The 21,771-nt window shown below is 47.2% G+C and overlaps 1 protein-coding gene across 3 annotated transcripts in view; it reads right to left on the reverse strand.

Annotated features, from left to right (window-relative positions):
* LOC126253222 (brahma-associated protein of 60 kDa) overlaps positions 1–21,771 on the reverse strand; it is a 78,358-nt gene that overhangs the window by 29,808 nt on the left and 26,779 nt on the right. For all 3 annotated transcript variants that reach the window (XM_049954405.1, XM_049954406.1, XM_049954407.1), the window contains exon 4: positions 13,794–13,961. In XM_049954405.1, coding sequence (XP_049810362.1) covers positions 13,794–13,961 — 168 coding nt within the window. The remainder of the gene's footprint in view (positions 1–13,793; positions 13,962–21,771) is intronic.

The raw sequence follows: 21,771 nt of genomic DNA on the forward strand, positions 1-21,771 counted from the left end.
AGATGAACACACGTGCAGCAAAAATTTAGCCCATATCCAAGAGGACAGTAGGAAAACAAGAAGGAAGACCTCTAGAATTCCTGGATATTTGGTGCTACAGAAGGGTGGTGATTTGCTGGAGGGAGGGGGGGGGGGGAAGGGGGGGGGAAGGGGGGGGAGGGAGGGAGGGAGGGAGGGAGGGAGGGACCAATTAGGATATGCTGAGAAGAGTACAGGAAACATGATCTCTCTGGAGACAACTAAACAGACGAACTTTTAGGGCACATTTTAAGACACAATAATATCACTGAAACAATAGCAGAAGGAGATACTGAGGGAAGGAATCGCCAGGGATGACCAATTTTGGATGTAATACATGCTACATTAACAGAAATGAAGAGAAAGGCAGACACAAAAGGAGAAAGGCACACTGCTGCAGACCAGCTTCAGCACTGAACACTAGATGAGATGATGATGATGAAGAAGAATTGAGAGGATAGGGTGTGTATCCTGATAGAAGAAACTTGTTTCCTCCACTACTCTTTTTTATTTTTAATTAAAAAGAACTTTTGCTTTGAGTCATTTAAATGAAACTAAGTTGCTCCCTAATTGATGACTGAATTTATGGCACTTGAGAACTATTCCACATCTTCCAACAGTCTTGGTTACTTCTTCAGACTACCATAGTAAGGACTTCCAGTGAAGGGGATCTGAAGAGAAGAGATTGTTACATTTGCAGCATGTGTGATAGTAGCAGAGATTTCTCCATTGGGAAAGGGACTGGAGGGAAAGGAGGAAGCTAAAGCAGATCTATGAGGAGGTAAGTATTACATATGTTATCCTAGTAGACTAGCATAAGTAGAGGAGATGTTCCTGGTCAAAATAAGCTTATTAAGATTGAACGTTTGACCTTAATTTGAAGACAAAATTTGTGAGAATATGTCTGGAGCATTGCATTGTACGAAAGTGAATCGGGTACAATGAGAAAAAAAAAGAGAATTAAGCATCTGTTATGTGGTCCTGTAGAAGGTTGTTGAAATTTAAGTGGACTTACATTAATGAGGTGATTCTCCATATGATTAGCATACAGCGGTGCTAGCTGGCAATTATAACCATTACAGTTCCAATAAACAATGGGAAACAAAGGCACAAATGCAGTGTAGGTATAGGGGGTGGCGGTCATGTGTTGCTTCTCTGGTTGTTCTTGTGTTTCCACGGGGATGAAGTAACATCCATATACACGATGAAACAGAGCCACTTTCCCATTTCTACCCTTCCCATTTCTATTCCCTTTCCTTCCTGCTCTTTTTTCCGCCTCATTCCTTCCATTAACCATAAATCTTCTGAAGAGATGTCTTCTATATTATTTAATAAATTTTGCAACGAATTACAGCTGTATGCTCCAATAGTACCAGTGATAACAAAACTTTGCATACACCAGGGCATTGTCCTTATTATATTATTGGTTGGTTGGTGGGACTGTTGCCACTTACGTACTTTAGCCAAAGTTTATGATTGTTTTGCCAAGCCCAGGGTCCACTTTCGTTTTATGTAAATAACTTCTGTAATACTATTTCACCAAAGGTTTTATAAGATTATGTTCAACTTTAGGTTTTATGCAAATAACTTAAATATTATGTGCAGATTTTAATTATGCATTTTCTGGTGAGACATAATTATTGATATTAATTTTAATTGTCAATTTATTAATTTTCCATTTCCAAAGATATTTGATGATTGTCAGTTGTTTGTTCTTTGGAAAAGATAGGCTGGAGGGGGGAGATGAGTTTTGGAGGCAAGTTTTAACAGCAGCTGAATGCACATTTCTCACTGAGATGGAACATTTTGGAAGTGGAAATGTGTTTGTATTATCCGAAAATAAACGACAAGCATTCAAAGAAAAATTCTGCAGATTATCATTCTGTCATACACATATAGGAAGACCAGTTGCAATAAGACCTTGGATTTCCTTTCCTAGCAGAGCAATCTACATCCCAAGGAATTTAAGTACTGCCACTACCAGCAACACATACAGCAACAGAGAACTGACTTTATGATCACAATTCTTTTAGCTTTTCCAGATGTTTATCTGGTGGTGGAGGAGACAAATATGTATGCACCTAATCCTTTAAGTGCAGACATTACTATTCAATGTAATCTTTAACGTGTGAAGGAACCTCTAATCACATCGATAGTAACTGGAATGCTTCCCAAAGTAGTAGTAACATTTCAATTAACTCAACTGAATTCAGACCTGTTACAATTGCTGTATCAAATTTTAGTTTAGGTTTTTCTTCTCTGTGGGATTTCAGCTGCTGTTGGAAGTTTTCAATTTTAAATGATGGAGATGAAGTTGACTGGGCTGTTCTATACACTGATACTTGTGGCTCTTTCCACCACTAGCTACTGTCAGGTTGGGGATCTGATTCATTCTGGGAACCAACCTTCATTGATATCTCCCTTTCTTGTGACACTGGATAGAGTGGAAAGCTTCTCTGGCTACAGCAGTGTGGGTGACTCTGCTGCTACTACAGGTTTTTGGAGCTTGTTTGCTTCTACATACAGTGGGCTGCATGACTTATTGTACAGCTTTAGCCAGTTTAAGAGAATGTAAGTGGTCTTTGTGTCATTGTATCAGATAGGACTCTAGCGACAGCGGTTGCAGAACTTGTTGACGGGATGGAACCACTCAGTCTTAGTTCTTTCTGACCTTTAAGTACGATATTTTCTTTTGCAAACACGGGCCAAGGTGGTGAATGAGGAGAATACTGTTCTGGACAATTAGTGTGTGTGGGTGTTGTTACATGGTCTGTCTGTGCAGTGCTGTTTCACAATTATCTCAAACAGGATCACTAGCAGAATAAGAGGACATACATCGAAGGACATACATCAAATGCAACCACCAGATACATTTCATATCTGTAGGAGCATAAGAGATGACATGACATTTGGAGATCACGACCTTTTTGAGTATCTGTATTTATCTTACTTTGGGCCTATCTGGATATGACATACAAAATTGTCTCCCTGTCATTATAAACCCGCACTGGCTAAACCTTGCGCAAGATTGTTCATGTTACATCAAGTCAGGTTGGCTGTACTCCAATAACTATGTTGCAACAGCAACCTTCATACACATAGCAGATGATATGATTTTCCGTTCCATCTTGTAAATGTAAGCCACTGAGCAAAAACAGTGTGCATAACAATTCATTTTCGAGTTGCTGCCACAATGACACCAAATAAACACTCACATAATAATGCAGATATAAGCATCAGGAAGCATACACTTCCAACAACAGAGCAAAGAAATACAGAAAATAAGAATTTGATGATGGCCGATACTTTGAAAATGATACTGTACACAGTTAACAAAATAAGTAAGAACTTCTCGTTCATTTTATAATGACACTGTTTTAATAAATAACCAATATTCATAGCTTTTCACTCACCAATATACAGTGACAATGGTGGAATTCCATCCAACTCTCCACCATCACTGTTGTCGGGATCAGCACTAAAACCGTCACCACCACCAAGATAAATCATTAGCTGTTCATGGTCACTGACCATAACTTTCACTGTCTGTGCTGCTCGACGAAGTTTTTCAATGTGCTCAACCGTTTTTCCTTCACAAAGCTGCATCCACAGTCTTAGGATTTTTGCAAAACAAACTTTACACAGTTTCTCTTATTGTTCCTTATGTACATCTTCACATCACTCCATATTAACTCAATTGGCTTGAAATGACAGTGATATGATGGCAGACTTATTACAGTGCCGGCCGCGGTGGCCATGCAGTTCTAGGCGCTGTAGTCCGGAACCGCGTGACTGCTACGGTCGCAGGTTCGAATCCTGCCTCGGGCATGGATGTGTGTGATGTCCTTAGGTTAGTTAGGTTTAAGTAGTTCTAAGTTCTAGGGGACTGATTACCTCAGATGTTAAGTCCCATAGTGCTCAGAGCCATTTGAACCTTATTACAGTATGTTGCTGTTCCTCAGAGATTTCATTCATCTGCTACATACATAGGCTTCATAGGTTGATGTATTTTAAGAAGCTGATGTGAAAGCAGCTCATATCCACAGTCAATTTTGCTCCCGTAACCATTGCACCATATCTTCTTTATGATTGTTTGTGGTTAGGAATTTGTTCAGTTTCACTGAATGACAAGGAGCACAGTCCATTACAACTGTTGTAGTGACAGAAAACAATTTTTACAGGTTCCTGAACCACTCAACAAATTGTGTGTGGTCCATGTCTTCATGTTGATCACCTGTCTTTTTTGGACCAAAAAACGAAGTGCATCACGAACAAAACCACAGGAAACGAGTGCATGAATCACAATTAATCTAGCACCTCTTCCTGTCAACTGATAACCGCTACTGCTCTGAGTGTCATCCATCCAGTATTTCCAACAGCTTACTCAGCGTTAACTCATATTTTGTCTGCCACATTACTGAATGAATGTCTTTGCCCACAATTTTGTACAAGGGTATGCTTTTAGCCCTAACAATATGTGATTTTTCTAACCAGACTGTACAACACCTTGTGACAGAAACCCATAATTTTCAGCACAATTTTTAGTGACTTTTCCATCACCTGGAAAGTTCACTTTTCCTTTAATGACTCTAGTAACTTTGCTATGGTAAGATAATCACTCCTGCAGTATTAAGCATAAATATGGCTGCAATTGCATAAGTCTGGGAAGAACTAAGTTGGTGACAGAATGTGGCTGATTTTTCTTCTTTCCAGGGGTCGCTAAAAATAGATTATCTGATCCAGAGGCTTCAGAATAGTTATGGCTCACATCTACATAGTTCAACTTTTGTAATAACTCTTCTTTACTTACTATTGTTCTTGCACTGATTCAGAGGGTTTTTGATGTTAGTTTCAAAACTTTATCGAGGGGAATTGACAGCTGTACTCTTTCTCCTGCCCATAAAACTCACGAGTTCTCCATATTAACTCTGGTGTCCAGCCATTTAGTGACATCTCGACACAAGGATTGTCACTAGACGCACGAAATCTTTTTAGTGGGATTTTCGAAGTATTACAATTTTCTAAATCACAGCGAAACAAAGTACAGTGCAATGCAAGCACATGGTAGAAACCATGGACAATTCACATTGTTTATGTTCACACAAAACAAAGACAGCAATGTCGTAGCTTCAACGTCACGACTGGCAGCGATTACTACGCTGTGACTTGTTTGAGCCTCATAGCCAGTGGCTCCTGTTCTTCACTTGTCAAACTATTATGCTGAAAACTTGAAATGAATACGTGAAGTGCAAAGTTTCACCAGCTTGTATGTAAGTTGGCACAAAATTTGTCATAAGTCTGGAGGGTAAATTGTCTTTGGAATATGATATTTGAATTGTAGCTGCTGCAGCAAGTGGCCAGTGACACTTGCAGAGAGATGGAAGGCTTAATCAGGAATGCCAATTTGGTTTTTGCTGAACTGGTAGTGGTATCTGGTGCACTGAAGATGGCTCTGTTGCAGGGAGGAGGCAACCAGTGGCATCTTCTGGCTTTGCAGCAGGTTGTGGCATTGTCTAGAGTGAAACTGTGGACCAATGGCTAGAGAGCAGCAGCAGGTAGCTGGAGGATTCCAGTAGCAACATCATAATTACAACAGATACTGAGGCCGTGTCAGTAGAACTTGGGGCGATTTTTTTTTTGGTTTGGTTTTAGGGCGAAAAACTGCTATGGTCATTAGCGCCCAGCCTGTGACTTAGGGGGGGAAAAAAAAAAAAAAAAAAAAAAAAAAAAAAAAAAAAAAAACCTGAAAATCAGCAGCAATGGGAACAAAGTCATAAAATTGGAGAAACTAAAAGCAGAATGAAGGCTTAAAAATCCACTACAGAAAGGGGTTGGTTGTCCCCAAAAAAAGCTTCAAATGACTGACGTCATTTCACTAGCACTAATAAACTGGAGAACGCGGTCGGCTGAGCGCGTGTCATCTGCTAAAATCGACGATAGATCAGGCGATAGCTGTAGACGGGCGCGTAACGGATTAAAATAGGGGCATTCAATTAAAAGGTGTCTTACCGTCCACAGCTGAGAGCAGTGGGGACAGTGTGGGGGAGGATCGCCGCTTAAAAGATGTCGATGGCTAAAAAGACAGTGCCCTATCCGGAGTCGAGTTAAAATTACCTCCTCCCGACGACGCGTTCGGGAGGAAGAAGTCCAAGCGCAAGGAAGAGCTTTCACTTCCCGCAATTTATTATTGGGAAGTGTTAACCAATGCGCATGCCATAAATGAGCAACTTTGCGACATAAACCACTCCGTCGATCGGTGAAGGGAAGCGATTGAATAGCTGGCCGAGGAAGAGAGACTGCAGCCTTGGCCGCTATATCGGCCGCCTCATTCCCACAGATACCAGCGTGTCCCGGGAGCCAGAGGAACGCCACCGAGACGTCCCCCAGATGGAGCAAGCGCAGACAGTCCTGAATCCGGTGGACCAGAGGGTGCACAGGGTAAAGAGCTTGGAGACTGAGGAGAGAGCTGAGAGAATCTGAGCAGATAACGTACTGTATCCGCCGATGGCGGCAGATGTAGTGGACAGCCTGGAGAACAGCGTAAAGCTCCGCAGTATACACCGAACACTGGTCGGGAAGCCGAAATTGATTTGGAGTGTCGCCAACAATATAGGCACTCCCTACACCTAAAGATGTTTTCGAGCCGTCGGTGTAAATAAATGTGGCGTCCGTCATTTGTGCACATAGAGCAGCAAATGCCCGACGATAAACAAGTGTAGGGGTACCATCCTTGGGAAATCGACAAAGGTCACGGAGCAGGCAGATCCGGGGACGGAGCCAAGGCGGTGCTGTACCCGAAGTTGTCAAAAAGGTTTTAGGAAAGCGGAAGGAAAGAGAATGGAGCAGTTGACGGAAGCGGACTCCCGGGGGTAGTAGGGAGGAGGAGCGGCCAGCATACCCTACATCAAATGAGGCGTCGAAAAAAAGGGCATGGGCTGGATTAGCAGGCATGGAAGACAGATGGCTAGCATAACGACTTAGAAGGACCGCTCGCCGATTGGACAACGGAGGTTCAGCAGTCTCAGCATAAAGGCTTTCCACAGGGCTAGTGTAAAAAGCTCCAGACACTAAACGTAATCCACGGTGGTGGATAGAGTCGAGACGCCGAAGAATAGACGGCCGAGCAGAGGAGTAGACTATGCTTCCATAATCCAATTTCGAGCGCACTAAGGCGCGATAGAGGCGGAGAAGGACCACTCGGTCCGCTCCCCAGGAGGTACCATTCAGGACACGGAGGGTGTTAAGCGATCGCAGACAGCGAGCCGAAAGATAGGAAACGTGGGAGGACCAGCACAGTTTTCTGTCAAACGTAAGACCCAAGAATTTAGCGACGTCTGAAAACGGAAGGTTGACAGGTCCTAGATGTAAGGAGGGCGGAAGAAACTCCTTACGTCGCCAAAAATTAACACAAACGGTCTTACTGGGAGAGAAACGGAAGCCTGTTTCGATGCTCCAAGAGTGGAGGCGATCGAGACATCCTTGAAGACGTCGTTCAAGAAGGCTGGTCCGTTGAGAGCTGTAGTAGATCGCAAAATCATCCACAAAGAGGGAGCCCGAGACATCGGGAAGGAGACAATCCATAATTGGATTTATAGCGATGGCAAACAGTACAACACTCAGCACGGAGCCCTGGGGTACCCCGTTTTCTTGGGAGAAAGTGCGGGAGAGAGTAGTGTTCACCCGCACCCTAAATGTGCGCTCTGCCATAAATTCGCGAAGAAAAAGGGGCAGCCGGCCTCGAAAGCCCCAAGAGAACAGTGTGCGGAGGATGCCTGTCTTCCAACAGGTATCGTATGCTCGCTCCAGATCAAAAAATATTGCTACCGTTTGGCGTTTCCGGAGAAAATTGTTCATGATGTAAGTGGAGAGAGCAACAAGATGGTCAACTGCAGAACGATGCTTTCGGAATCCGCATTGGGCAGGTGTTAAAAGACTGCGGGATTCCAGCCACCACGCTAAACGGTAATTCACCATACGCTCCAAAACCTTACAGACACTACTCGTGAGAGACATGGGGCAATAGCTAGAGGGGAGATGTTTGTCCTTTCCAGGTTTCGGAACAGGAACGACGATAGCTTCCCGCCATCGTCTGGGAAAAGTACTGTCGGTCCAAATTCGATTATAAAGGCGAAGGAGGTAACACAGACTATGGGTTGATAAATGCAGCAACATTTGGACGTGGATACCATCTGGTCCTGGGGCGGAGGAGCGAGAAGAAGAGAGTGCATGTTGGAGTTCCCGCAAGGAGAAAACAGTATTGCAGCTTTCGCGATTTTGAGAGGAGAAAGCAAGAGGTCGCACTTCCGCTGCACGTTTCTTCGGGAGAAACGCTGGCGGGTAATTTGAAGAGCTCGAAATCTCGGCAAAGTGCTGACCCAACGAGTTAGAAATGGCGACGGGGTCCACTAATGTGTCATGCACGACAATGAGCCCAGAGACCGGGGAGAAACTAGGCGCGCCTGAGAACCGTCGAAGCCGACTCCAAACTTCCGAGGCGGGAGTGAAGGTGTTAAATGAGCTAATAAAGAAATTCCAGCTTGCCTTCTTGCTATCGCGGATGACACGACGGCATCGCGCTCGTAGCTGCTTATAGCGGATACAGTTGGCCAAAGTAGGATGGTGGCGGAAAACGCGGAGAGCACGTCGCTGCTCACGTAGTGCATCACGGCATGCCTCGTTCCACCAAGGAACTGGGGGGCGCCGGGGCAATTCGGAGGTGCGTGGTATTGAATGTTCCGCAGCTGTAAGAATAACGTCGGTAATATGTGTGACCTCATCGTCGACGCTGGGAAAGTGAAGGTCATCGAATGTCGCTAGAGACGAAAAAAGTGTCCAATCGGCTTGAGCAAACTTCCAGCGTCGCAGGCGCATATATGGCCGTTGAGGCTGCAGTCTAAGGACACATGGAAAGTGGTCACTGGAGTGTGTATCATCAAGGGCGAACCATTCGAAGCGCCGAGCTAGCGGAACAGTACCGACCGCAAGGTCCAAATGAGATAAATTTGCCGTGGAGGCAGACAAAAACGTAGGGACCCCAGTGTTGAGGCAAACTAGATCTACTTGGTGGAAGACGTCTAGCAATAGTGAGCCACGTGGACAAGGATGTGGAGATCCCCAAAGCGGGTGGTGGGCATTGAAGTCCCCAACCAGCAAATATGGGGGTGGAAGCTGACCAAGAAGATGAAGGAGATCAGCTCGTGCCATTGGTGTGGACGATGGAATGTATACAGTACAAAGAGAGAACGTGTATCCGGAAAGGGAAAGACGGACGGCGACAGCTTGGAAGGAAGTGTTTAAATGGATTGGGTGATAATGGACAGTTTCATGGAGAAGAATCATGAGTCCTCCGTGTGCTGGAGTGCCTTCAACAGAGGGGAGATCATATCGGACGGACTGAAAATGAGGGAGAACAAAGCGGTCATGGGGACGCAGCTTTGTTTCCTGAAGACAGAAGATGACCGGCGAGTAGGATTGTAAGAGGATCGACAATTCATCCCGATTGGCTCGAATACCGCGGATATTCCAGTGGATAATGGACATAGGGTGAACAGAAAATGGAGGAATGCGACCAAGGTCGCTGTCAACTCAACGACTGCTCTGAGCTTGCGACCGACAGCATGGAATGGCATTCAGCCGAAGGCAGAAGATCCTGATCCATAGGTTGGTCGGGAGCAGCTCCTGCCACCAGCGACCGGCCGGTTGATCGGCCGCCAGCAGTGCGCCTCGGCGACACAGAAGACGGCCGAGGGCGACTTCCGCCAGGTGGTGCTGTAGATGGGACACGCCTTGGCGGAGAAGGAGAGGAACTGGGTTTCTTTGTAGCCTTCTTGGAAGTATGATGTTCAGAGGAAGGAGGAACCGATGGTTGGGAAGTTGCCGTACGTAAAAACTCTTCACGAGTATGCTCTTTTTTCGAAGTCTTGGTGTCTGACTTTTGGGCTCGAGATTTAGCAGAACTCGACAAAGGGTGAGCCAGAGAGTGGGCAGGCGAAAGTGGTGAGGTTGAACGGGCGATCTTTGCGCTGGCCGATCTGACGACCGTGGCACTAAAGGTGAGGTCGCAAGTCTGCGTGGCCGCCTCCTTTGTTGGCCGAGGAGAAGCAAGGACAGTGCTGTAGTTTCCTTTCCGAGGCACGGTGGGCTGTCGACTGGCGAATAATTTTCGAGCAGCAAAGGTCGACACCTTTTCCTTCACCCTAATTTCCTGGATGAGTTTTTCGTCCTTAAAAACGGGGCAATCTCGAGAGGAAGCGGCGTGGTCACCCATACAGTTGATGCAACGAGGGGATGGAGGTGGACAAGCACCCTCATGGGCATCCCTGCCACACGTAACACATTTGGCCGGATTGGAACAGGACTGGCTGGTGTGATTGAACCGCTGGCACCGATAGCAACGCGTAGGGTTCGGGACATAAGGGCGAACGGAAATTATCTCATAGCCGGCTTTGACTTTCGATGGTAGTTGAACTTTGTCAAATGTCAAGAAGACAGTGCGGGTTGGAATGATGTTCGTGTCAACCCTTTTCATAACCCTATGAACAGCCGTTACGCCCTGGTCAGACAGGTAGTGCTGAATTTCTTCGTCAGACAGTCCATCGAGGGAGCGTGTATAAACGACTCCACGCGAGGAATTTAAGGTACGGTGCGGTTCCACCCGGACAGGGAAGGTGTGTAGTAGTGACGTACGCAGCAATTTTTGTGCCTGGAGGGCACTGACTGTTTCCAACAACAGGGTGCCATTCCGTAATCTGGAACAAGACTTTACAGGACCTGCAATTGCGTCGACACCTTTCTGAATAATGAAAGGGTTGACCGTGGAGAAGTCGTGACCTTCGTCAGACCGAGAAACAACAAGGAACTGTGGCAACGATGGAAGAACTGACTGTGGTTGAGACTCCGTGAACTTGCGTTTGTGAGCAGACATAGTGGAAGGTGAGGAAACCATTGCGGAAGAATCCCCCATGATTACCGGCGTCTCCGATGGCGCGCTCCTCCCTTGTGGGGGCCCTCTCTGAGGGCACTCCCGCCTTAGGTGATTGTTCACACCTCAGGTCACACCTCCCGACAAACGGACGGAGGGACCAATCGGCACTTTCGGAAGGTATCAGCTCGGGTAATCACCCCTCCCTGGGCCTGGCCGTTACCAGGGGGTACGTACGTGTCCTACCTGTCTACCCGGGGCGGGGAATTACGCGTTACCCCGTCACCGGCTACGCATGGAAGTGCGTGGGTTGGCCTTCAGACACGCACAGGGAGGAAGAAAGAGAAAGGGAAAGGAAAGAAGAGAGGTCTCAAACGCCGCAGCGGAGAAGGTAGAGAGAAGAGGTAAGGAAAAGAGAAGGACAAAGGAAGGATGAAGACTTACAAGCAAGGAATGAAGGCGAAGAATGTAGTATATGTACAAGCGTCCGTCTCCGGACGTAGGCACAAACCATAACCCCAGAGAAAGGGAAAGAAAGAGCCAGAGGTGAAGGGGGGGGGGGGGGCGAAGATGGGGAATGGGGAAGGATGCGGAAAGGGAAGGTATGCAGCCCGGAAAGGAAGGAAGGCCACATCAGCTCGGGGTCCCGTGCTCGCTACGCACGTATCCACAAAAGATTTGTGGATCCCCTGGGGGGCTTGGGGCGATGAGTGATACTTGGCAGGTGCAATGCCAAGCCAATCATCTACTCAGCTGGGCCATGAGTTTAAATGCAACTGTCCAATATTGACTGTGGAGGTATCTGTATCATGGGGAAGCATCTTTAACATATCAGTGCACACTCCTCTGCAGAGTGAAAATCTCATTCTGATCTCTAACACAGTTCAGGGATCAACCTACAGCTGTTGCCATACAGTAGTGGGCTGAACCACACAATCTCCCTGAAGGCTGGTCAGGGTCCCAGGCCACTGACCTGTGGAAGTTCAGCACAGAAATGTCGTGCTACTGCTGAGCAGGCAGGTTTTTGTACAGTGACTGAGCCTCAGTTATGGTTCTAGGCTACATTGTGGCTTTTTACAAGTGGATTTTTTGAGTGCTTGAGATTTAGTAGCATTAGTCATTCTCATCAACAGAGATCCATTTCTAGCCCTTTCTAATGCAGGTATTTCTCAAAAATCTTCCTCATTATGTTCCACAAAGAATGACAATTTGTTGGTGTAGATATGACTCCACTTCTTTGTGTCTGTCCCTCATCTCTTCGGCGTGGCCAGATATGGAAATGATAGAAGTGTTGTGGCCATCAGCTTTATAACTGCTATTGAGACGGCCATTTGTTTTAATAAGTTTGATCTGTTTCACTTGTGGATTATCTGCCTTGATGACACTAATCACGGGCTCTCTCCATTGTCATCAACCAGCCACAGCAACTGTCACCTGATACAGTGATCATTGCACAGAATCCGAGTGCCCCACAAAACATGGGCACTCATTCATGGTTGCATGGGGAATTCACAGCTCTGACATCAGTAGTATGAAACCCACACTGTCAGAGGGCTACAGCCAAAATGGTACATGATAACCCTTACATGTTTAACTGATTACCACACTAGATTTTTGGTGTGTATGCAAAGTCCACATGACTAAGATGTGCTTAAGATAGTCATGCTTTGTGGACTATATGAGTGCCACAGACATTGTGGGTAACAAAAGAAATTTCAATTGATCAAAGTGAAGAAAACACAAAAACGTATTTCTTGTATTGCAAGTGTTACTGTGTCCAAGGATTCATAATCAAAAATTTCAAAAAACTGATGGAAGTCACAACGAGCTCCAAACTAAATTGTTTCTGTTCCACAGCTGAGAAGTGATCTCATAGCAGACAAAAACAACTGGATTCTATGAAACCAATCAGTAACATGTGCAAGAGGTGAAAATTGCCGAGATATGTGAGGCAACAGGTATGATGTTGTAAAATGCTTTAGGTGAGAAGAAAATCTCTCTCTCTCTCTGTCTGTGTGTGTGTGTGTGTGTGTGTGTGTGTGAGAGAGAGAGAGTGAGAGTGAGAGAGGGAGAGAGAGAGAGGGAGAGTGAGAGAGGGAGAGAGAGAGAGGGAGAGTGAGAGAGGGAGAGAGAGAGTGAGAGAGGGAGGGGAAGCATTGTAAATGGTTCATCAAAGTTTGATAACATGTCTGTCATGCTCAATTAATAGACATGTGGAAAACATATGCTTTTAGACTATTAACATACCTCAGCTCAGTGCAGATAGAACTCTCACAAACTTAATTTCATGTGAAGTACTGATATTAAAGTTATTACTCAATGAGATGGTGAACTGGCCAGAATACTGCACATGCATTTAGGAGGAACAGAGTTCAAATGCTTATATGGCTATTTAGATTAAGGTGTCAAAGGAGTTCAGTAACTTGCTTCAAGTAAATGCCAAGGAGGTTACTTTAACAAGGCAGTATCTGAATTCATCCCCGTATTTGTATTTGGCGGAGCTATTTCTAATGAACATGCTGGGAGGACATCATAAGCTTTTACTCAAAATATGTGTGGGGTGCTAATGAATTAGTGTGCTCCAATTTAAATTTGTCAATAAGGAAATAATACATTACAAAATCATGACCAATTAAACTGACATTGACTATATGACTTCTAAGGCTTACATATATTCTCATCTGCATATATTAGGCAATGTATTATCCAGTTACCTCCAAGTTTTACGAATGAAAGTATAGGAACATTCTTTTTTATTAATAGGGCTAGTTACAGAAAGGCACAAATCTCTGCTCTTTTTAGCATGCACTGTTTGTCAATGAAAGAAATACAATACAATTATGATAGAAACCACCTTATTTGGATCATTCTTGCTATCTTCAAGAAGCCTTCCTTCAACACGAAGTTCCCACGAAGCTACACTTCCTTCTTCTCCCTCAGATGGGTCCTTGGCAGGGTAGAAAGTATTGGATATGAAGATTCTAAGTTTTCGTTTCTGCTTCATTGGTCTCTTCAATGCTTCCTGTACAAATAAAATTTGTGAAAGATTAGGTCTGTAGTGAACACACACCATGGCAAAAAACACTCAATATTTCTAGAGAATTTTTGGAAATCTTTTACTGAACCTGACTACTTAACATCAAATCGCAATATAATGAAAAGGACAGTTGCTACTCACCGTATAGCAGAGATGCTGAGTTGCACAATGCACACCAAAAAAAAAAAGACTGTTGCACAATCAGCTTTCAGCCAACAAGGTCTTTAGAATGAAATTTTCACTCTACAGCAGAGTGTGCGCTGATATGAAACTTCCTGGCAGATTAAAACTGTGTGCCGGACCAAGACTCGAACGCGGGACCTTTGCCTTTCGCGGGCAAGTGCTCTACCGACTGAGCTACCCAAGCACGACTCACACCCCATCCTCACAGCACTTGCCCGCGAAAGGCAAAGGTCCCGAGTTCGAGTCTTGGTCCGGCACAAAGTTTTAATCTGCCAGGAAGTTTCATAACAAGGCTTTTGTCAAAATTCAAAATTAGACACACACACACACACACACACACACACACACACACACACACACTTGTGCAAACACAACTTGCATGCACATGACCACAGTCTCTGTGGCAGCTGGAGCCAGACTGTGAGCAGCAGGGCATTACGAGAGAGGCAAACAGGTGGGGGGAAAGAGGAGGCTGGGACAGGAAGGGAAGGGGGGGGGGTGTAGCAGGGTAAGGATTGGGATGGTTAAATGCTGCTGGGAGCGTGCATGGATGAAGTGGAGAGTGGGGCAGCTAGGTGAAAATTAGGAGATTACACAGAGGGCAGGGAGAGATGGTTGGTTGGTTGGTTTGTGGGATTGAAGGGACCAGACTACTAGGGCCATCAGTCCCTTTTTCCATGAACTTTAAACACCCACAAAGAATAAGAACAAGCGATGGAGATGACAAGAGATGACACAGGACAAGAAAGACACAGACCAGAAAAAAGGAATTAAAATCACACAGAGTGTGACAGTGATTGGCCGACCATAGAAACAAAAAAGGAAAAGCCAAGCACCAAGAAACACACTAAAAACCCCCAGTCTAAAGTCGTAGGCCAAAGGCTAGACTCAACAAAAAAACACTTAGATCAAGTGATAAAAACCCCCTACACAAATAAAACTCAAAACTAAATCTGCCATCGCAATGTCATCTGATAAAAGTGCAGGAAGCGTATCAGGCAGCACAAATGTCTGCCTGAGCGGGGTTAAAAGCGGGCAGTCCAACAAGATGTGGACCACCGTCAAAGCTGACCCACAGTGACAAAGTTGGATTCTTGCGGCACAATGAATAGCTGTGTGTTTCCAGCTGTGGCCAATGCGAAGCCAGCAGAGGACAACAGAGTCCTTGCGAGAGACCCGCAAGGAGGAGCGCTACGCACCGGTAGCCTCCTTGATGGCCTGAAGTTTGTTGGTTGAAGGAAGGGTGCGCCATTCTTCACACCAGGTGCAAAGTACTTTCTGCCGCAAAACTGACCTGAGGTCACTCTCCGAAAGGCCAATCTCCAAGGCTGGTGCACTGACAGCCTGTTTGGCCAACGTGTCAACACGTTCATTTCCCGGGATGCCGACATGACCTGGGGTCCACACAAAAACCACAGAGCGGCCGCAACGGACAAGAGTATGGAGGGACTCCTGGATAGCCATCACCAGACGAGAATGAGGAAAACACTGGTCGATAGCTCAGAAACCGCCCAGGGAGTCACTATAGATAACAAAGGACTCACCTGAGCAGGAGCAGATATACTCTAGGGTGTGAGAGATGGCGACCAGCTCAGCAGTGAAAAAACTGCAGCCGGCTGGCAATAAGTGTTGTTCATAATGATCCCCTAGAGTAAGAGCATAACAGACATGACCAGCAACCATTGAACCGCCAGTATAGACAACGTCAGAGCCTTGAAACGTGGCAAGGATTGAAAGAAAGCAGCGGCGGAGAACCTCAGGAGGGACTGAGTCCAAGCCCTGTGCCAAATCGAACTGAAGGCATGGGCAGGGCACGAACCACAGGAGTATATGCAGAGGGTCCTGGATAAGAGGTGGGAGAGGGAAAACCTCAAGCCCAGAGAGACGAGCTCTGACGCAAACTGCTATCGTACACCCTGACCGGGGCCGCTGTTCTGGAAGATAGACGACCGAATGAGGAAACAGGAGACAATAATTGGGATGCCCGGGCAAGCTACAAACATGTGTACCATAAGCGGCCAGTAATTGTTGGCGCAGGAACCGCAATGGAGGGACACATGCCTCCACAAGTATGCTGTTGACAGGGCTTGTCTGGAAAGCTCCAGTGGCGAGTCTGACCCTGCTTTGAAGGATGGGGTCAAGCAACTGCAATGCAGAAGGTGATGCCGAACCATAAGCCAGGCTGCCATAATCTAGATGGGACTGAATTAATGCCTGATACAGCTGTAGAAGGGTAGACCGATCGGCACCCCAGCTATTGTGACTCAAGCAACGAAGAGCATTAAGATGTCACCAGCACGTCTGTTTAACCTGCCGAATATGAGGGAGCCAAGTCAACTGGGTATCAAAAACCAATCTCAAAAACCGATGTGTCTCCACCACAGCAAGAGGTTTGCCATGGCTCAGGGTGAACAGTGCGTCACCGGCAGAAATGCATAACGCAGGTCTTGGCAGCCTAAAACTGGAAGCTATGCGCTACAGCCCAAGACTGCGCCTTGCGGATAGCGTCCTGCAGCTGCCGCTCAGCAGCTGCAACGCCAGTGGAGTTAAGGTATAGGAAGAAGTCGTCAGCATACAAGGAAGCGGAGATAGATGTTTCCACCACCGCAGCGAGCCCATTAATTGCAGTTAAAAAGAGGCAGACACTTAAGACAGATCCTTGCGGTACCCATTCCCCTGAACTCGGGAGGAACTATGGGAGGCCACAACTTGCATGCGGAAGGAACACAGCGACAGAAAATTCTGTATGAAAAGCGGGAGCAGACCCCGAAGACCCCAACCATGAAGCATAGAGAGGATGTGATGTTGCCATATCTTATCGTATGCCTTCTGCATGTCAAAAAAGGTGGCAACCAGATGCTGACGGTGGGCATAGGCTATACGGATGGCAGACTCCAGGCACACCAGATTATCGGTGGCAGAGCAGCCCTTACGGAACCCACCCTGAGATGGAGCCAGACGGCCTCGAGACTCAAGTAGCCAACTCAACTTCCAGCTCACCATGCATTCGAGCAACTTGCTAAGAACGTTTGTGAGGCTGATGGGGCGGTAGCTGTCCATCTCCAGTGGGTTTTTGCCAGGTTTTAACATGGGGATTACGATGCTTTCCCGCCACTGCGACTGGAACTCACCCTCAATCCAGATACGGTTGAAAAGATCTAGCAGGCATCGCTGGCAGTCCACCGAGAGGTGTTTGAGCATCTGACAGTGGATGCGATCTGGCCCGGGGGATCAGGGCAAGCGGCTAGGGCACTTTGGAATTCCCATTCACTGAACGGAGCATTATACGATTCAGGGTGGTGCGTGTGAAATGAAAGGCTCCGACGTTCCAACCACTCTTTCAGAGAGTGGAATGCCAGTGGGTAATTTGCGGAACTCTAAGCAAAAGCTCCTCCAAGTGGTTTGCAATTGTGTCCGAGTCAGTACAGACTGCTCCATTCAGTGAAAACACAGGTAAGTGACGGGGATCCGACAGCCATAGAGTTGCCTAATCTTGGTCCAAACCTGTGATGGAGAGGTTGCCAATGGTGGAGACATACCTTTGCCAGCACTCCTGCTTGTGTTGGTGAATGAGGTGGCGGGCTCGCGCACGGAGCTGTTTAAATACAATGCAGTGTGCCAGTGCGGGATGCCGCTTGTGACGCTGGAGTGCCCACCTGCGATCTTTAATTGCCTCAGCAATCTTGGGCGACCACCAATGCACAGTCCTCCACTGAGGAGACCCAGAAGAACAGGGAATAACAGATTCTGCGGCACTAATGATGCCAGTGGTGGCCAAGTGAACCACCGTACCAATGGCATCATTAGCAAGATTCTCAATAGTGGCAATGGAGGTGAACAAGTCCCAGTCAGCCTTATTCATAGCCCATCTGCAGGGGTGCCCAGAAGAGTGACGCTGTGGCAATGACAGAAAGATCGGAAAGTGGTCACTACTGCACAAGTAGTCATGCACACTCCATTGGACAGATGGTAATAGGCTAGGGGTGCAGATTGAAAGGTTGATAGCCGAGTACGTGCCATGCGCCACACTGAAATGTGTGAAGGCACCAGTACTTAAAAGAGAAAGGTCGAGCTGTGCCAATACTTGCTCAATGATGCTGCCTCGGCCTGTTGCCACTGATCCACCTCACAGAGGGTTATGGGCGTTGAAGTCGCCCAGTAACAGAAAAGGTGGCAGCAATTGGGCTATCAGCGCAGCCAGGACATGCTGCGGGATATCACCATCCAGTGGAAGATAGAGACTGCAGACAGTAACAGTCCGAGGCATCCACACCCGAACAGCAACAGCCTCTAAAGGTGTTTGTAGAGGGACAGACTCGCTGTAAAGAGAGTGAAGGACGTAGATGCAGACGCCACCAGATACCCCTCTCATAAGCTGCCCAGTTCTTATAAGAACCCAGATATCCACGGAGGCCAGGGGTTCGCATCGCCAGAAACCAAGTTTCCTGAAGAGCAATGCACAGGAAAGGGTGAAGGCTGAGATGATGTCGGAGCTCAGCAAGATTGTGGAAAAAAAAAACGCTGCAGTTCCACTGAAGGATGACATTGTCCATGGCCGAAAAACGCATGAAGGGACCGAGGAGACAGATTACGCAGCTGTGTCACCAGCTGCCACTGATTGTGTACCGACAGGAGCCACATCCATCATGTCTGAGGGACCGGTGAGATCTAGGTCCTCAGTGGACGTCAGAATCTCCACCACATCCTCAGATGCAGAGCTTGTAGGTAGCGTGGAGTGGGTGTCACCGCAATTTCCTTGGTCTTAGGGGATTTCGATTTCTCATGCTGTTCCTTTGGTTGCCCTTGCTGGGAGGGCTTCTTTGATTCTGTCTCCATGACTGAAGAGGACCACGAAGCCCTACAACCAGTTACCTGGGGTTTCTTCAGCCCCTGGCAGGTGTCTCGTTTGCCACTGATAGGAACCTGGGAAGGGAGTGATCCAAGGGATCCCTTCCTAGTGAGAGAAGCTGAAGAAGACTTATCCTTCTCCAGCTTAGAAGTGGGGACTGGTGTCCCCGATGGTTGGGGGTGGGGGGTGCTGCTGCTGCTGCTGCTCCCGAGGTAGGTGGTGTGGGAGCAATGGGAGCAACGGGGAGGGAAGTGGCCCCCACCAAGGGGGCAGGTGTGGTTCTTCGGATCTGAGAGCTGACTGTATGTGGTGCAACAGATTGAGCTGTAACAGGGGTGACAGTGGCGGCATAAGATGATGTCATGCGCAAGGAATGAAGCCGTTCAAATTTCCATTTAGCATCAGTGTAGGTCAGTTGGTCCAGGGTCTTTTATTCCATTATTTTCCATTCATTCTGTAGAATCTTACAGTCCACAGAGCTCTCTGCAGTTGACACAGATGGAGTATCAGGATGGGATGGGCAACCACAATCACGACATATGAGGCTGGAAGCACAGTGGGAAGACATATGGCCGAACTTCCAACACTTTAAGCACCACATCGGGGGGAGGGATATATGGCTTGACATCACAGTGGTAGACCATCACCTTCACCTTCTCGGGTAATGAGTCACCCTCGAGGCCCAAGATGAAGGCACCGGTGGCAACCTGATAATTCCTTGGACCCCGGTGGACGCGCCAGACAAAATGGACACCTGTTCGCTCTAAGTTGGCGCGCAGCTCATCATCGGACTGTAAAAGAAGGTCCCTGTGGAAGATAATGCCCTGGACCATATTTAAGATTTTATGGGGCGTGATAGTAACAGAAACATCCCCCAGCTTCTTACAAGCGAGTAATGCCCATGACTGGGCAGAGGATGCTGTTTTTATCAAGACTGACCCGGACCACATTTTTGACAAGTCTTCCACCCCCCAAACATGTCCTCCAAATGCTCTACGAAGAACTGAGGCTTCATGGGCACAAAGGATTCCCCATCAGCTCTCTTACAGACTAGATACCGGGGCAAATACATCTCGCTGTCATTCATAGCCTTTTGTTTCTCCCATGGTGTGGCCAGGGAGGGGAACGATTTGGGGTCATAGATGTTTGCATTAAAGTGAGCCCTCTAACGCTTAGATACTGCTGGTGGTTGGCCACCAGCAAGAGAAGATGTGCCACGCTTCATTGCGTGTCATCCACCCTGATGCCACCTACTCCGACCAAGGGCCCTCCCCACGGGTGCCACCCAGCTGCAGCAAGGGCCACCAGGCAGGATGGCCATTGTCGGGAGTCCCAATGCCCCAGGGAGATACGCATCTACTCTTTGGCATACAAGCGGAGATAATGGCACAGGCATCAGTAGAGTGATCCCTGTGTTGTCAGGGGGCTACAACCAACAGGGTACATGGCAGCCCCACCACAACAGACTGGCTACCGTGCTGGATATTAGGTGGCAGGTGGTCCACAGTCGTCGTCAGCACAGAAAGCGACACTGCAAAGTGCATGGTGGAAATCACACCCAGGTACGTATACTCGCCCAAGATATGAAGAGCAAGCAGGACAGCAATGCAACGACAATTAAGCTGGCCAAAGGCCTCAATGCACAATGAACACAATGCACCAAGTAAGGCGTCCTTCCCCAATTGGCTCGCTCTTCAGAATAATTTTGAAATATGGTGGTCAAACCCAAGAGGGGACCATCACATAAGGGCCAAAACATCTGAGACTCCTTTTAGTTGCCTCTTACGACAGGCAGGGATACTGCTGGCCTATTCTTACCCCTGAACCTGTAGGGGGACGGAGAGAGAGGGGGAAAAGGAGAGAAGTAAAAAGACTGGGTGCACTGGTGGAATAGAGGGCTGTATAGTGCTGGAATGGGAACAGAGAAGAGGCTAGATGGGTAAGGACAATGACGAACGAAGATTGCAAGGAGGGTTACGGGAATGTAGGATACATTGCAGGTAGATTTACCACCTGCACAATTCAGAAAAGCTGGTGTTGGTGAGAAGGATCCAGATAAGCTGCAAAGCAGTCATTGACATGAATGACGTCGTGTTGGGTGGTGAGCTCAGTAACAGTGTGGTCCAGTTGCTTCTCAGCCACACTTTGTCGGTGGCCATTCATGCAGACAGACAGCTAATTGGTTGTCATCCCCACGTAGAATGCACCTGTTCGCAGTGGTTGCAGCTTAGCTTGTAAATCACATGACTGGTAACCCTGCCTTTGATGGGGTAGGTGATGATTGGGTCTGTACTGGACTGGAGTCAGCAGTGGTGGGATGTATGTGACAAATCTGGCATGTAAGACTATTACAAAGATATGAGCAAAGAGGCAAGGGGGTTGTGAGCAGGGGTTGTATAGGGATGGATAAGGATATTGTGTAGGTTCGGTGGGCAGCGGAATACCACTGTGGGAGGAATAGGAAGGATAGGGGGCAGAACTTTTCATTTCAGGGCACAACGAGAGGTAGACGAAACAGCGGCGGAGAATGTAATTCAGTTAGCTGGTTTGTTTGTTTGTTTGTTTTTTTGTTTGTGGGGATTGAAGGAACCATGTAATCCAGTGGCTCCAGTCCTGGGTGGTACGGCGACATGAGGGCAATGCTCCTAGGTGGCCGGATGGTGGGACTTTAGGAGGTGTTGAGTGACTGGAAAGATAACGCACAGCCACGGATGGCTAGGCTGTATGGAAGTGACTTCTTGGTATGGAATGTGTGGCAGCTGT

The sequence above is a fragment of the Schistocerca nitens genome, chromosome 4, assembly GCF_023898315.1.
Source record: "Schistocerca nitens isolate TAMUIC-IGC-003100 chromosome 4, iqSchNite1.1, whole genome shotgun sequence".
NCBI classification, from domain to species: domain Eukaryota; kingdom Metazoa; phylum Arthropoda; class Insecta; order Orthoptera; family Acrididae; genus Schistocerca; species Schistocerca nitens.